The sequence below is a fragment of the Bos taurus genome, chromosome 21 (genome assembly GCF_002263795.3).
Source record: "Bos taurus isolate L1 Dominette 01449 registration number 42190680 breed Hereford chromosome 21, ARS-UCD2.0, whole genome shotgun sequence".
In the NCBI taxonomy this organism is placed as follows: Eukaryota; Metazoa; Chordata; class Mammalia; order Artiodactyla; family Bovidae; genus Bos; species Bos taurus.
This window is the reverse complement of record NC_037348.1, coordinates 36,865,189-36,881,644: the sequence shown is the minus strand read 5'-3', so window position 1 is coordinate 36,881,644 and position 16,456 is coordinate 36,865,189. Positions and strand designations below refer to the sequence as shown.

At 35.5% G+C, this 16,456-nt stretch overlaps 1 protein-coding gene across 8 annotated transcripts in view; it reads left to right on the top strand.

The window, feature by feature from the left end:
* The first annotated feature begins 2,502 nt into the window (after positions 1–2,502).
* Positions 2,503–16,456, top strand: part of NOVA1 (NOVA alternative splicing regulator 1) — a 167,039-nt gene continuing 153,085 nt past the window's right edge. For 2 of the 8 annotated variants that reach the window (XM_059879113.1, XM_059879110.1), the window contains exon 1: positions 11,621–12,593. Coding sequence is in view for 4 of the 8 variants with exons in the window: in XM_059879106.1 (XP_059735089.1) it covers positions 3,329–3,464; positions 5,209–5,352 (280 nt within the window). In the remaining 4 variants the exon portion in view is untranslated. Of the gene's footprint in view, positions 3,465–3,569; positions 4,175–5,208; positions 5,353–10,743; positions 10,860–11,620; positions 12,594–16,456 lie in introns of those variants that run through there. The other 6 variants (XM_059879112.1, XM_059879106.1, NM_001101150.2 and 3 more) reach the window with 6 other exon arrangements.

The window sequence follows — 16,456 nt, the reverse complement described above, 5'->3', positions numbered from 1 at the left end:
CTTATGTCTATAAGGCAATTTAACTTAAAAGGCTCATTTTGAATCTAACACACAGCAATGACAAATATTTTTCAAAGTATTTTAGAAATATTTTATTTATTTTTAGAAATTTGTCAACCCCAAGTTTTCCAGTTCTAAAACGTAAGTCTTCCCCCAATTTAAAACTACATTCTACTGAACACTTTGCCCAGACTTTAATGTAATATAGCTTTGAACTATCTTTGAATTATCTATGTCCCTCATCTTTTACTGTTTTGAAATAATCTAGTTGCAAATCCCTTTTCTACTTTTTAATTTATGAAAACTACATCTTTCAATATATGAAAAATGTCTTTGCATGTTTTTCACAGAATACTTTGTGTAATATCTGGCATCAGCCTTTTTTCTATCCTGACCACCACAAACTTATTCCAAACCACATTTTTTTTTTCTCATCACAGCTTCCCTTTTGTTAAAAAAAAAAGAATCCAATTCTGTGTGTAAATACTCTTTATTTTCGGTCATGAAGGCTATATTGTGGTTTCCTATAACATCATGCATCAGATGGAAATTCTGGACTTTGGTTCACAGAGCTTTATCAGAATGTACTAACTTACCTGCTTTCCCTTTCAGCTCTCAGCGCATCTTCTTCCCTGACTTAAGGCAAACGTATTTTTCATATTCCAGATGAACTTTTATTCTTGAACTAAACGTTATTCTCTTCCTCATTCAGCAGTGTCGTCTTTTATTACTTAAAAGTACCAGAAATCCCAACGCCTCCTAGATGCTCCTTCCAATAAAGGATGCTAAAAGTAGGGTTAGTATTCTTTCCATTCCCTTCTCTATCTACCAGAAATCAAATTTTATTCTATTCCGTTATTGCCTCATCTATGCAAGTATTCTTGGTCAATCAGAGTTAAGTTCTTTCTGAGCTAGCTTGATACTGAAGCCGTTTTCACGTTCAAGTGCTGTTCTTGAAACCTATAGGAAAGGAGTATCTTTGTTCTAGAAATCTAGTGAATATGTTCATACGTTTTTACATCTTACAATGCATTGCCACGAATATTATCTCATTTGACTCAAGAATTCCAGGAGGTAAAGACCCATTATTTTGCGGGAGGGAACCCGAGGCTCCAGTGTACTGCAGTATTCAAGTGGACAGACTCTGGAATCAAGACGACTTTAGTTTGAATTATTACTACTGTGTTTACACCACTGTGACTTAGGTAAAATTATTAATATCTCTAAACCCAAACTGCCTCATTAAACGGAGACAGTAATAATTACATGATACACCGCATGTAAAGAGCACATGTGAAGTTGGTTGCTTGGCACATGGTAAAAGCACTTAATACATACAGCAACATGTTAAGGGACTGTCTGAGGATACACTTTTAGAATATGCCCGCCAAGAACTTGAAACCAAGATTTCTGAACTCCAAAGCCCATGCTTTTCCACTATCACTGCTTCCTAGTACACTGATTTAATTACTACTTTGATGGATGACCTTGAGCAAAATACTTTACTGGGTCAGTTTACTCATCTGTAAACGTTTTTCCGACATTTAGCGTCTACTCCAAATATATATTTTCTTGTCTGTAGTGTTCTGGTTGAGCTTTAAGTTCGTTATATATCCGAGATCTGTGTAATCATAAGCTGTGCACATTGCGCTGAATTTTACTCGTATATTCGTTTTTCGTTCAGAATTAGTTTTGGATACACACCCAGCTGTTGCCTGTGTTTAGTCCGCCTCTCGGCGCCTCGTGAAGGGGATACTCCTACCTAGCTTTATTTATTTATATCCTGGCTTGTTTCCGAAAGGATTTAAGGCAGCGAGTGAGACACTTCAAGTTCCCTAACGAAGTCACACAGTGCGAGTAATACTCTTGATGAAATCACTCCGTAGAACCGCCCTTGAGTAAGAGGCTAACTACGGTCTTTCACCTAACTCTGAAAAACGGATGTACCTAGCTAGAAGTCCTGGAAGCATACGGCTAAGGTTCCTCCCTCAGCCTTAACGCTGTCCCACCCGTTATGAACGGTCACTCGAATGTCCTTCTCAGTCTAGCCAAAATTGTCGCCTCTCCAGTCCCGGCTGGACCGAGATCCCACCCCACCCCTTCACTCCCTCTCATACCCAAGTTTCCTGATTGGGAAGGGGCCTGAAGAGCCTTTCTCACGTTTCCATACTACTGGCTGGCATGGCTGTCAGTAACGTTTGCTTCCCGCCTTCCAGCCTAGCGCGTTTCTTGGACCCCCTCGGTTTCTGCGACAAGCGGCTTACGTTTGCCTGAGCCGTGTTGCCGGGGACCCGCGACCTTTCACCCCTCCCTTCCCACAAGAGCGCCCCGGCCCCCGGCCCCGCCCCCGCCGCCGGCGCGCGCCCCCGCGCACGCTCTCAGCCGGCGCGCGCTCTCACTCCCGCGCAGACACGCACACTCTTTCCCCCTCAGGCGCGCCTCCCCCCCCCCGCCCCCGCAGGCTGAGGCTTCGGCGTAGGGAGGCGGCGGCGGCGGCGCTGCTGAGAGGCAGGGACCGGAGCGCGAAGTGTGTGGGAGTCTGCGAACTCAACCCCTCACTACCCTCCCCTCTCAGCCATCCCCCTCCTTCCCCGCCAGCCTCCCCCCTCCCCCCCCCCCCCACAAGCGGGAGAAATAATGAGCGAGACCGGGCGGCAGCAGCAGCAGCAGCAGCAGCAGCAGCAGCGCCGAGCAGCCCAGGCAACGGCAGAACCGCTCCGGCAGCGGCGGCGGCGGCAGCACCAGCAGCGGGAGCGAGCGCAGCGCTAGCGCGGCGCCGGGACCGCCGCGCTCCTTCCCGGCTCTTGCCCTCCTCCGCCGCTCGCTCCTCTCTCCTCATCCACCTCCTTCCCCTCCTCCTGCTCATTCACTCTTTCCCTCGCTCTCCCCTCCTCCTCGGCTTCTCCCCGCGCCCCGCCAGCCCTCTCGCTCTCCCACTCCCTCAGCCCGTCCTCCCCGCTCCCCTCCTCCCGCTCATTCACTCGCCCCTCTCCTTTCTCCACTCTCTCCCCCTCTCTCCTTTCTTCTCCTTCTTTCTCCCTCCGTCTCTCACACCCCCTCCATTCCCCTGTCTCCTTTCTGACACTGCACTGCAGCTGCTCTTCAGCCCTGCCCCCTCCCCAGTGAGAACAAACCAGCAACATTGCTTTTTTTTTCTTAAAGAGATTTCTATTGATCCGATTAAAAAAAAACAAAAACAAAAACAAAACAACCTTAAGAAACCCCAAAAGCAAAAAAAAAGAAAAAAGCAAAAAAAACAACAAAAAAAAGAAAAAGCCAAAACAAAAGGGAGAACCTTCTCCCCGTAGAAGCGGCAGGAACTGCAAACATGATGGCGGCAGCTCCCATCCAGCAGAACGGGACCCACACTGGGGTTCCCATAGACCTGGACCCGCCGGACTCGCGGAAAAGGCCGCTGGAAGCCCCCCCTGAAGCCGGCAGCACCAAGAGGACCAATACGGGCGGTGGGTATCGCTTCCACCTCCCCGCTGGCCCCATCCCCCGCCGCCCGCCCCTGCTTCCCTGCCTCCCGCCGCCCTCCCTCCCTCCCGCGGCCCGGACACCTCCAGCCCGAACCCGGCGGCTCCCGCGCCCTGCCTCGCGCCCCCTCCCCTGCACCTGCCCCGCACCTCGCCGGTCCCGATACATTTCCATTTCTGTGTTTTATCATTCATCAAAATGGCGACCGGTTTTTTCGGAATAGACCTATCTTTCCCTTTAATCGGTCGAAAGGCTGACCGTTTAAATATCCTAGACCTGGGCAAGGGGGTCCGTTAAGGAGGAAGAGGATGACCCCGAGCGAGGTGATGGCCGCCCGAAGATGCGCGCTGCATTTAACAGTCGGATAAAATAAATAAATAAATGGCACTTGGGTAGCGGAGAGCGAATGACTGGGGCACCGGAGAGTTTTGCTCTCTTCATCCCCTTGGTTTGGGCCACAAGTAGTATGCAAAATCTTGAAGAGTGCATGCTCTTACCGCACTTATACTGTCGGTGCAAAAATCTCTTTGATTTGTCTTCAGGGGTGTGCATACGAGGGTGGGGGTGTCTCGTACTGTGACTTGTTAGTTAACATCCTGCGCTTCCCGGGAAGATGAGTTATAACGGGACCGGTACCGCTTCTTCATTGGCACTGGAGTCATCTTAACAATGCACCCAATGCATCGAGGCAGAGGTGAATTTATCTACAGCATGTACTTTAGAGCCGGATGGGGGTCTTGCGAATGGCACACCCGAAAAATTTGGAACGTTAATGTTCACATAAGGAAGCTGGATTTACCGGGGTGTTTCCTATTTAAGACACCACCAGTTTGACGGAAATTAAAGTTTAGGGAGTTGGCTTTATTTTCTAAAACATTTCATTTCAGTCTTTTTTGGTTCATCCACCCCCTCCGTTTTAATAATTGTGATTCTTTTGGAGAAGGAACATTATCTGGTCACTTTTAAGTGTATTTGATGTAAATGACTCCTAAGCTTTTTAGTATTGGCAAAATTCTTCTTAAGGTCCTTTAATTAATGAGCTTAAACGAGATCATAGTAGACTAAGGAGTGCTAAAGAAATACTCCAGGATTAGTTAGATTTACCAGTCCACATCACTTTGAGTTATTTTCTGGCACTTATTGAAGGCTTGGAATACACCCTACAGTTTGGGTGGATTATTTGGTAGGAGAATGGTTGTTTTGCATACTTTAAGTAGGATACAGGCAATGGCTAATTGTAGTGCTTGTGTGTTTGCTCGTGTCAAATATATATAGCTCATCACTATTTACCGTCCTTTTATTTATTTATTTTGCAATATGTTAAGTGAAGGTTTGTCATGGTATAAATCTCTGAAGTTTTGTTGAAGGGTCAGTTCGTTTTGTTTTACCATAGTAACCACAGATAGAATTGGAAGACTTCCATGTTTGGAATAACAACTGGAATTTAGTCATCAGTTTCTACAGTGTTGCAAAATAATAGAACATGTTTAGATTTTTAATTCCAAGTTAGAAAAAGTATAAATTCTACAGAATGGGAAACATTTCGTATTTATTTATTTTTCAGTGTAATTGGCTTATTTTTGTTCTTTATAAAAACAATTTAACCCCATATTTCCTGCAGCTATATGCCCAGTGGTTTAATCGCTGTTTTTCTCTCTTGAGGGTGGAGGGAGGGTACAAAGTTTAAAATTATTGTTTTAACGGAGTGTATTTCTTTGCATTTTTCAGAAGACGGCCAATATTTTCTAAAGGTTCTCATACCTAGTTATGCTGCTGGATCTATAATTGGAAAGGGAGGACAGACAATTGTTCAATTGCAAAAAGAAACTGGAGCCACCATCAAGCTGTCTAAGTCCAAAGATTTTTACCCAGGTAGGTGCAATGATGAAGAGATTGTTTGATAAATACCCAAGGAAAGGAAAAAAAAAGATCTACCTGTGTTGTGTGCTGTATTGAAAGAATTCTTAATAGTGTGGACTTTATTTAGATATTTGATGTATTAGAGTATTTGTGGAATAATTTTAGAAATATTTTCACTCTTGATTACCTTTGGTTTCTATAATCGATATTCCGTCTCTGATGTAGACCAATTTCGAGATGAATCTTCCTGGGTATTTCTAACTACTTCTTTCTGATTAGGAAAAAAAAAAAAAAGAAACTAAAATTTAAAGATAGAAACCTGGACAGCTGGCATCAGGAAATAGGGTTCTTCTGGAGTTTTCAGACATAATTGTAATGACAATTAGTCTAGAGTGAATTCAGAAGAGGGGATAGAAAGGCTTCTTAAAAGAATGGACCATTTACTTTCTAAATCCATTATGTACCTCTTTCTGCTTCATTGCTTTGTTTGTTGGCCCTGGAGTAAAGAGGACAAGTGCTTCCTCTTCAGATTTTTAAAATATTGTGTTTTTATTTAATTGTGACTAGGAAATATATTATTATATGAGAAGTAGAACCATGCTTCAAAATTTGTGTTATTTAAAAGCTGTGTTTGATCAAAATATGTTAACAGTTTGTGTAGTACTGTAGGTACTGTAACCCAGTGGAATATGGCAAGTTTCCTAGGTGGTATAATTTTTTTTTTTGTACTTTTCAGTGTGTTTTTTAAAATTTTAACTGTTACAGAGTTCTGAGTATTTATCTTTTTAAAAGTCATTTTCTACTTAATATATGGATTTTAAGTTTAATTGGAAAATCTCCGTAATTGAATAGTTATCTCCTAGATAAAACATTATTTGTGTTTACCTTCATGCAGTTTCTGCCATGTTTTTTGATTATTTCATCTTTATGACCATAAAAATATTTGTTCAGTGCTGAGGGGACCAATGCTGCTTATTTTTTTTTTTTCTTGGTGGGAAATAAAAGCTGATTTGCTTTCAGTGATCTAATTCAGTAAGAGTTCTTTAGTACAGCAAAGACATCTGGCATGAATGTAAGCAAAACATTTGGAGGCCAATTGCTTGGTTGTAGAAAATGGACCATTATACTATATAAGAAGGTTTTAGATTGATTGGAACTATCCTTTAGTTATTTAAATTAAATGTACTATATTTGGTAAACATTACACTTGCTAAACTAAGGTGTAGTCTCTTAAATATGATGTCCCTCAAAAGTTTATTTTCTGTGAGTGTAGTTTTGTAGATGGCTTTCCTTGTCTCTGAAACTTTCCTTATGCATTAGGAAAGTTTGCTAACATATTCACATTCTTAAGTTTAAAAGGTATGTTATGATGGAAAAAATCAATGTGGAATTGTGAAAACCCTTGGTACAAATAAAAGCATTCAAAAGAGCTTGATTGCGGAATTAATAACGTTATAGTTCTAGGAAAAGAGCTGCAATAGTAAATTAAATTCACTGTCAATAGATGAAAATGAAATAGCTTTTTTTGCATTATACATGAGGTGGTATCAGATGTGCAGAGATGTTACAGAAAATTGGTGTTTATCAAGGATATTCCAAATAGTAAATTAAATGCCTTTTCATTTGAATATAGTTTATTTTTAGTGGGTTGGGAACGGTACAACTGGAATTAGATCTTTTGTTTTTAGTCCACATAGTTGTGCATTTTTTCTTATTACATTGAAATTGCTTATATCATTTATAGTTCTGAGGCATGTTATTTATATAGAGCAAGAATATCCATTGGAAAAAATGGAAAACTGGAATGTGTTAAAGAAAATTTTGTGTGTGTAGTGACGTAACCTGATCAAATGTGAGTTGAAATGTCTGGATAAAAGAAGACTTATATTCTGCCTGTAACAGGTGGAAACCAATCACAAACTATGGAAACAATTTTAAGGATAAAATAAAACCCTGTAATTTATAAGAAGCTTTCATAACCCTGAGCACTTTGTATTTAAATATGGTTTTAACTAGGTTATTACCTGCACAGATAGATACATCTCTCTTCTTCTGATAGACTTTAATTTTAGTAGTCTTTCTGTTCATACTTGACCATAAGCCTGTGGAATTATAAAAAGTCCTAGTGTTCTTCAACATAGCAGCCTCTGAGCTACTTTCAACTTGGGTTACTCAGATATACTTCGTGGATACTTAGCTTACTCTTCTCAAATGAACTAAATTATAAAACTATGATTTATGAGATGCCCTTTTTTGTGTGTTTCATATATGTACATATGACTCTACATTCCATTAGAATGAATGTGCCTAATGTTTATTTCATGGAGCATTTTTCTATTTCATATTTGTAAGACAGAGTATTTGGGGAAAAGTATGCTTCAGTTGTGTAACTTAATGAATTTTCTCAAATTACCTAAGTTTTAAAACAACGTAATTGTTTTTGGAAGCTTTAGTCAGAATACTGGTGCATTTGAGAATAACTTTCTTCAGGGTGTATATTGCAGGGTACAGACACACTTTGGTGATGTTTTATTAAATTTCAACTCAAATGATATGTGCATTGTTTTTACTATAGCCAGTATAATCTCATATTTATGATATTTGTTTTACTTTCTTTCGCCCTCTGGTTATATCTTTAAAATATCTTAAGCAACCTTGTTTTTTGATTTTTTTATATTTATAGTTGAGATGAAGAAAACATTTTTGTACTTTAATTGGTATGAATTTGGAATTTATAGAACCGTATATTGCATTGTGTATTTTAGCATGGCCATATATTAAATATTTGGGGGAATTGTATGATAAGAATTGTAAAGTACATTTATCAGTTACTGTAATCGGAAAAAAGATTCATTTGACTTTTTGCAGTGCTGTGCAATTCATTTATCTATTTCTAAAAATCTAAATCTTACAAAATACTAACTTATAACCTGTGATTTGTGAATATATCTTTTATTCTTTCTTGTTTAAAGCAACCTAATTTGACTTATTTATATATCCTTTTTATAATTAGGTTACTCAAAGTTATTACCTTTTAATAAAAAACAGCTTTCTCATTTTGGGAAATAAATTACTGTATGCATTTTCAGGATGGTCATAGGATGGTATTATTTTATTCCTTTATTTGATATCTGAAGATGTGATTGTTTAGATTTTGTTAATAAGTAGATTGATTTTATCAGTTAAAATTATTTAATGAATGATTCAGGCAGATAATTGGAAAAGTTTATTAAATATATTATTCTTTGGGAATAATATAGGGTATGTAAAATAAACATTTTCAAGATTTTAGAATACTTCATAGTTTACTTATTCTATGACCCGAGATATTCATTATATCAAACAGGAATTCTCTTATAATCTTAGCATATATTTGTGTGTGTGTTTGTGTGTGTGTGTTTTAAACTGTTTTCATAAATGTGGTTATAAAACTGGATCACCTTTAATATAAATTACTTACTTTTTTTGGTCCTTTAAAACTTGAACTCATTATCCCTAGATTTTATTGCATCGTAATTTTATCTCAGTCCAACTTGGGTGGTGCTTATTTAAAACATCACAAACCATTTATATGTAAAATCTTTAAAAATCAAGAAAAAGCAGAATGTAAGTGAAATTTTCTTTTAGTGAAGGAAATAACCCCACATTGCCTTAATTTTGACAGGGGGAACATTCACTGGCCAATTTAACCTTTAGGACTGGGATTGTGTAAGAATGATCATTCTTTTAGAAATAAGAGGAGTTTGTGAAGTTTAAAATAGATCACTTATTTTGTTTACATTGTTGAAGGAAGAGTATTATTGTATTAGTAGTACAAGATGAATGAATACTTTTGTTATAGCCTCTGAAAGTTGCAGTCTATACTCTTTTCTTTGATCTAAGTTGCAAAGCATCTTAGAAATTTATTGGCATATATTTTAAGGCAAAATTAGCAGGTAAATATAATTATAAGAAGAAAATAAAGTATAATTTGCAGTATTGTTGAGTTTAATAACGATAGCTATCAATTGTGCTGTTTTGGTTTTAGTATTGTCAAAGAGTTGCTAACACATAACGTTTTTTTCCTTTAAAGTTGTGATATTTGTATTTGTCATACTACTAATCGTTGTGGGTTTTTTTTAATATTTTATCTCTATATCCTCAGTTGTAGAAGGAACCATAAGCTTTCACTTATACATTAATATCTGTCTGAAAATTTGTTGTATTTTTAAGATGTTATTTCTCATTTTGAGTAATAGGAAAACAACATATAAAGGAATGTTAGTGGCATAGCACATCTGTATTAAAATTGTAGTTTCTGAAAGATATAATTTTTATACTTAACTCATGAAAGCAAATGTTTTGTGGTATGAAATATTTTAGAAAGATTGAATCAGCATTAAAAATGTTAGCTGTTCATTTAATTTGATTCTTTTTAAAATTTCACACTGATGTTATTATATCTTCTATTATCAATTTAGTAGGTTATGGAACATCATTAATTTATAGAGTCATTGTTTTCATGAATTATTATAGCACGACGTCACTTTGAATTTTGCTATTTGAAGCCTTCTAGATTTTGGGAAAATAGTTCATTTAAAATTTTTGACATTGTAAAGTGATACAGTACGTCTAGCAAAATTGCCTTGCAAATATCACCCCCAAAGGATTTCAAAATAGTCTAAAAATAATGAACACAATTGGTAAAATAGTTCAATATTTGTGTATTGAAGATGTTTCATGTAATATACAACAAGGAAAAACGATCTGTGTCTTGGGAATTCTAAGGAGTGTGTGGTATCACTAAAAACCAAGCTATAAACCACCAGTTAGAAACATGTCTTTTTATAGTTCTGTTCTTTTGTTTTGTTTTGCTCTGGCTTAAAATAATTAATTTTTCTCTTAAATATTGTAAGTAACATTTGCTGAACACAGTTATGCCACTTGTTAACTAAAATTTCATACTATATATATATACACGTATATATATATATAATGTGTATATATTTAAGTTTAATCAGGTCCCACTTGTTTACTTTTGTTTTTATTTCCCTTACTCTAGGAGGTGGGTCATAGAGGATCTTGCTTTGATTTATGTCATCAAGTGTTCTGCCTCTAAGAGTTTTATAGTTTCTGGTCTTACATTTAGGTCTTTAATTCATTTTGAATTTATCTTTGTGTATGGTGTTAGGAAGTGTTCTAATTTCATTCTTTTACATGTAGCTGTCCAGTTTTCCCAGCACCATTTATTGGTACATATATGTTTTTGCCACAGAGTTTAGTCTCAGTTATTTCCAGTTTAGTGGAGCTGTATTTTAAAGGATAACTTTTATGAGCAAGTGCAGCTTTTCAGAATAAAATTGGGGGGGATGAGGGTGGGAGACTTGTGCTTGATTGCCATCTCATTTCCATCTTTGGATGCAGCTCTAGCATAAAGTTAAACAACATCTGCAGAGATCTGACTGACAAACATCTCTCTGGGACTCATCATTGCAGCCTGCAGCAGGTGCATTCAGCTTTGCAGTCTTTTCCAAAAAGAGGTTAGTTTGTTCTAACATTTATCAGTAGACCAGTGGGAGCAAGTGACTAGAGAGAAGAGGTTGGTTGTCACTTGTCCAGTGCTGGAATACTACAGGTAATTGGACTGGACTGGTGGGAACTGCTGCAGTGTGTGTCTCACATTGCACTGCAGCTGCTATGGAGCTTAATTAACCTGACCCTCAGAGACTGAAGTGGCATGGTATGAACCGTAACATGCAAGAAATGAAGCAGTGCTTTTCAGTGCTTTTGATGCTTGGGTTGGTGAAATTTCTTCATCCTGTTCTTTAAAGATACGTTATCAACTTTTCCATTTTTTATGTGGATATATTTGCAGCTAAAATGATTTCCATGAATCTGATAGAATCTACATAAAAAGGAGAGGGGGACTTTAGGTGTAGAAATAAAAATCAAATAACCTTAAGTTAAAATTTATTTAAAATTACTTGTTCCACAGGTATATTTTCAAATCATAAGTGAATGGAAGTAAGTGGAAGTACATTGGAGTTCTTTTAAAATTATTATCCTAAATTAACATTTGTTTATTTTATAAGAGAAAGAACCTATTTAAAATTAAGTAGTATCTTTTTAGCATGTTAGGGACTTTGACAAACAGACTTTGCTGAGTGTTTTGATGTGCTCCAATAAACAAGACAGGAATAGTATGTTAAAAATGTTTTTAGGATGCTTTAGCTTAACATAGGAGTGCTGTTGAAATGGTTTTTGACCACAATTTATTATAAGTAAATTAAAAGTTGATTATAATAAAAACTTTTTAAAAGTCTGTCATTCATTTCTTTTGTTTTCAGTTTCTTGATCTATTTGAAATATTGACAGTATGCTTCTATGACACGTACAGAAGTTTCCTGTATGTTCTAATAGTATTTGCATTAGTTAGATATTTCATCACAGTCCTGTTTATCAGTTGGCCTTTGCACAGAAAACAGTTCTTAAATCTGGCAAAGTGCTATACCATTTTAAAATAATTCAGAATTTTGAAATGTCATTTGGATTCTTTGTGAAGCAGTTTCATTATTTTGACTTTTTGTTAGTCTCACTAAGTTAAATTTTTTGGTATCCATTGGCTCTTAACTTGTCAATTACTCAAGAGTAATTAAGTTTTGGAGTTTGCAAATTTTTGGAACCCCTTTACTTATCTTGAAGGAATTTTTATGAGAGTGGCCAGTAACTATTTGATTCTGAAGTTACTGTCTGTAAGAAAAAAGAACTTTTAAATTTTATCTTAATTTGGTTATGAAGAATTGGTAATTTATTAGTAATTATAGTAATTGTGGGAAATACGATTAAAATAATAGTCTCTAGAATTGGAGAGTTTCATTTTTCCACTTTTAAACATATTTTACTTTTTAATCAAAATTTTTTATTTTTTATATTGTGGAATGTTATTTTATTAATTCTCATCAATATATTCTTTAAAATTTCACATGTAAGATGTTTTGATATTTAATAAGAATAAACATTTTAAGACTACAAAGTAGAAAAAAAGAATATTATGTACACAAGCAAACTTTTTGAGATATTTTCAACATTGCTAAGTTTCAAACCATGATATGGATATCCTTTTCCATGACATACTTGATCATGAAAATACATAATATCTACACTCCATCATTCATCTTTTGCTGCTTCCTGCAGGGCCTGTCATAGCATCGTTGACAGGACCAGATGAAAAATGAAATCAGTATCTTGAGTTTTTTAACAGCAAAATGATTCAGGTAAGATTATTTGGTGTGGAAAATAAAACATTTTTTAAATTATTCTTATACTCATTTAATAATTGATACTTTTAAAATTATTTTTTTCTTATTTCAAGTCCTGTTTTATGTCTTACTGATGTTCAGTATATTTTCAATATCCAGTGAACTTTATTCTGAACTCAGTAATGTTTAAGTTTCAGACTGTGGTGTTTCTTACTTTTCTTGTGATGCTTGGCATACTTTTTGAAACTTTGAAGAGTAACTTTTCTTTTTTAACGATTTTTGAAAACAGTTACACATTGAAGGGCCCATAGTTCATTTGTAGGATAAATTTTCCCATAATGAACTTATTAATTAAATAAGACTTCAAATTCTGCGTTTCTTCTAAGGTATAATAAATAATACTGTGTTGACTGAATTTTTGGAAATCATTGTTGAAGAAAGTTGCCTTCATTTAAATTGTTAATAATTTGCTGTCCTAGTACTTAGATAGGGCAGTGACTTTAAGATTTAGTAATTAGAAAGATAGAATAGAAGGAATGGGGTAGTGCACTTTATTAACACAGAATAGTAGAGAATTCGGTATATATTTTTGTTCTATGTTGCTAAATGTTTTTGATTAACTGCAGCTTTTCAATTTTGGTTATGTTCATTTTTGAAATACTTGTTTTTGAAGGAGTATGTGTTGGGCACAATTGAGCCTATACTTGGAGACTGTTCACTTACACACATAGTTTTATTCTTTGTATAAATCCTGTGTTTTTATTTTTCTAAGACTAGTTAATTTTTTAAGCCAGGAAAGTACTTTTTAAAAAAGTCTAGTTTCATTCTTCACTATGAAATCTGTCCGGAAGTTTTTCTCTTATTAATTATTGTGTGTATTTATAGATACTTCCTAGGAGTCCAGGTGTCCTTTGGTTATTATGAATTAAAATTATTACAAAGCATCTTTTCTTTGTAAAGGACTATGGGTATGTTTTGCATCATCCTAAAATGTTGTTCTTAATTGTTACTGTCTCCTTAGGTTTTGCTTACTTTTTTTTTTTTTTAATATTATATGGCATCTTCTGGCAGTGACTTAGTGAATATTGAAGGGGCTTAGGAGTATCCAAGAGGCTTTTTATTTTTTCATTTAAAGGAATTGGAAAAATTATAGAATTGTGAAACTAGATGAAAGAAATGGCACTTAAGTGTGATCTTTTCCAGAATCTTCATTTAATAGTTGAGAAAACCAAGATACAAAGAGTGATATAGGCCAATAATTGTCCTCAACTTTTAAATGCGATTTTGAATTTGTGGTACAGTTTTAGTAGGTAGTTTATTCTCATTTTGCTTTCCCCCGTTTTTTTCCCTCCTCTTTTTGAATATAACTCTCTGAGGATATGTCATCATTTCTCTCACCTAGTTTTAAAATAAATACACTCCCCACTCCCACTTTTTTATACTAAGTTGAAAGCACAGTAGTTATTTTACAGTAATTGTTGTTGATTTTGATTTGGTATACTCTAAGGCCAAAGACAGGTCCTCTTTACCATATATTAAAAAACAAATGATCTGATAGATTATATTGCCTGGAATATAAACTGGTCATTTTCTGTATTTTCAAAATTGTATTGCTTGAAAGTGACAGTATTCAGGATGATTTGATTTCTACAACTTTTGTTGCTTTCTTTCATTTGCAAAGTCCTTTCTTTTCCTTCTTTTCTTCTTATTTTCCCCCTTCCTTTGTTCCTCAGCTCAACTTTTTAATTTCTTCACTTTTGGTTAAACTGAGTATTGGCTTTGCTAAAAAAAATAAAGACTTTCTAAGTCAGATTCTGCTTTCAAGGATATATATATATATATATTTTCCATATTTTTGACTTACAAAATTTCCTTCAGTATTGCATATTTGGCTAGGTAGTCATAACAGTTGGTTTTAAAAGGACAGAGTATTATGATTAAGAAATAAACATGAGGCTAATTTTAAGGTAATCTAAGTAAAAGTAAGATACATAATAAAGTAGTTATTAATTTTAAAACATAATTATTTTTTTTTTTGTCTACCCATTTCATTAAATTGGTCCACTTCTTGGTTAATTAGAATTCTGATGCTCTTTGCATTTCATTATAGGCTTAAGCACTACTTTCTAACATAATCACAGAAGTTACTTAATGTGATTTTGAAGGTATTTTTCCTTCATGGATTTAAATTAAAACAAAAAATTTTGTCATAGTCTTTACTTACTTTAGTAGACTACTAGCATTAAGCTCGGAGAAGGCAATGGCACCCCACTCCAGTACTCTTGCCTGGAAAATGCCATGGACGGAGGAGCCTGGTAGGCTGCAGTCCATGGGGTCGCTAGAGTCGGACATGACTAAGCAACTTCACTTTCACTTTTCACTTTCATGTATTGGAGAAGGAAATGGCAACCCACTCCAGTGTTCTTGCCTGGAGAATCCCAGGGACGGGAAGCCTGGTGGGCTGCCGTCTATGGGGTCGCACAGAGTCAGACACAACTAAAGCGATGTAGTAGCAGCAGCAGCAGCAGCATTAAGCTTCATTGATATGAAAAAATTTGTCATCCTACATGCTTGCTATATGTTCAGCATGTAACTCAGTGCTTTAAACATCTGTGGCATTTGAAATATAAATCAATGTGTGATTGAATGAATGACTAGTCTGAGGCTTCATCTGTGAGTGTTGTGGATATAGAAGCAACCTTCAGTTTTTCATTATATTTCTAGTTTAATGGGATAGTATCAATACAATGGATGTAGAAGGCAGTTCATCTTTAGTTGTTTATTGTGTTTATAGTTTCTTAGGGGTGAGTATCTGTGTGAGGAAAATCTGATGTTGGATAAGAAATGAGTTCAAAAATCAATCAGTTAAGAAATGGCTATAGACATGTTAAGATAAATATGGACTAGGTCTTAAGAAAGAAGAGTAGAATTTCATTTTCTATTTAGCATGTTGTCTTCTGTAAAGAAAAGTGAAAGCCAATATTACAGTACTTCAAAGCCATCTCCCATATGAAGATTAATTTTAAAATACTGTCTTAAGAAACACGAGCTTAACTAACATTTATTTATTAATAAAATAATAAAAAGTACCTGTGTACAAGATGTCAGAGTTATATTACATCATACTTTGCCACATGGCTACCTATGTAGTAAGGAATAATCTACTGATCACTTTTCTTAAGATACCTTGAAAATCAAAGATTACTAACCACTAAATTAAGATTACATTATTAAAAATAGGATTAGTAAATTTTTGTTTTAATATATTTTAATATCTCTTCCTCCCCCCTGTAGTGGAGAAGTAAAGGTATAAATATATTACAGCTTTTAGAAGCTGGACTAAAATTTTTACTCATGAGAAAAGCATACCAACTGTTGTAGTAGATTGGAATTTATACGTTTTGAGTTTGACTAACTTGTATACTTTATTTGAAATTAAAATTTTAGGAAAGTTATTGAATATGGTTTTCTTCAAAGTCTTTTAAATGCTTTCTTAAACAGAATTTAGAGAGGTATGAAGTATTAGTGTTCATCTCATAATAATAGATTGTTTCATTTTTACTACAGTAAACCAGTGAAACTTCTAAGATTTAATAGATAAATATATTTTGTTTCATGCTTAGCCCATTGCATGTGTGTGTGCTAAGTTGCTTCAGTTGTGTATGACTCTTTGCAACCCTGTGGACTATAACCCACCAGGCTTCTCTGTGCATGGGATTCTCCAGGCAAGAATACTGGAGTGGGTTGCCATGCCTTCCTCCAGGGGATCTTCCCACATATTTATAAATTCAGTTTATTTTAAAAAAATTCATGAAGAGTAATGGATTACAATAACTCTTAAGTGTTTCTTTATTTGACTGCTTCCCCTGCATTGTCTG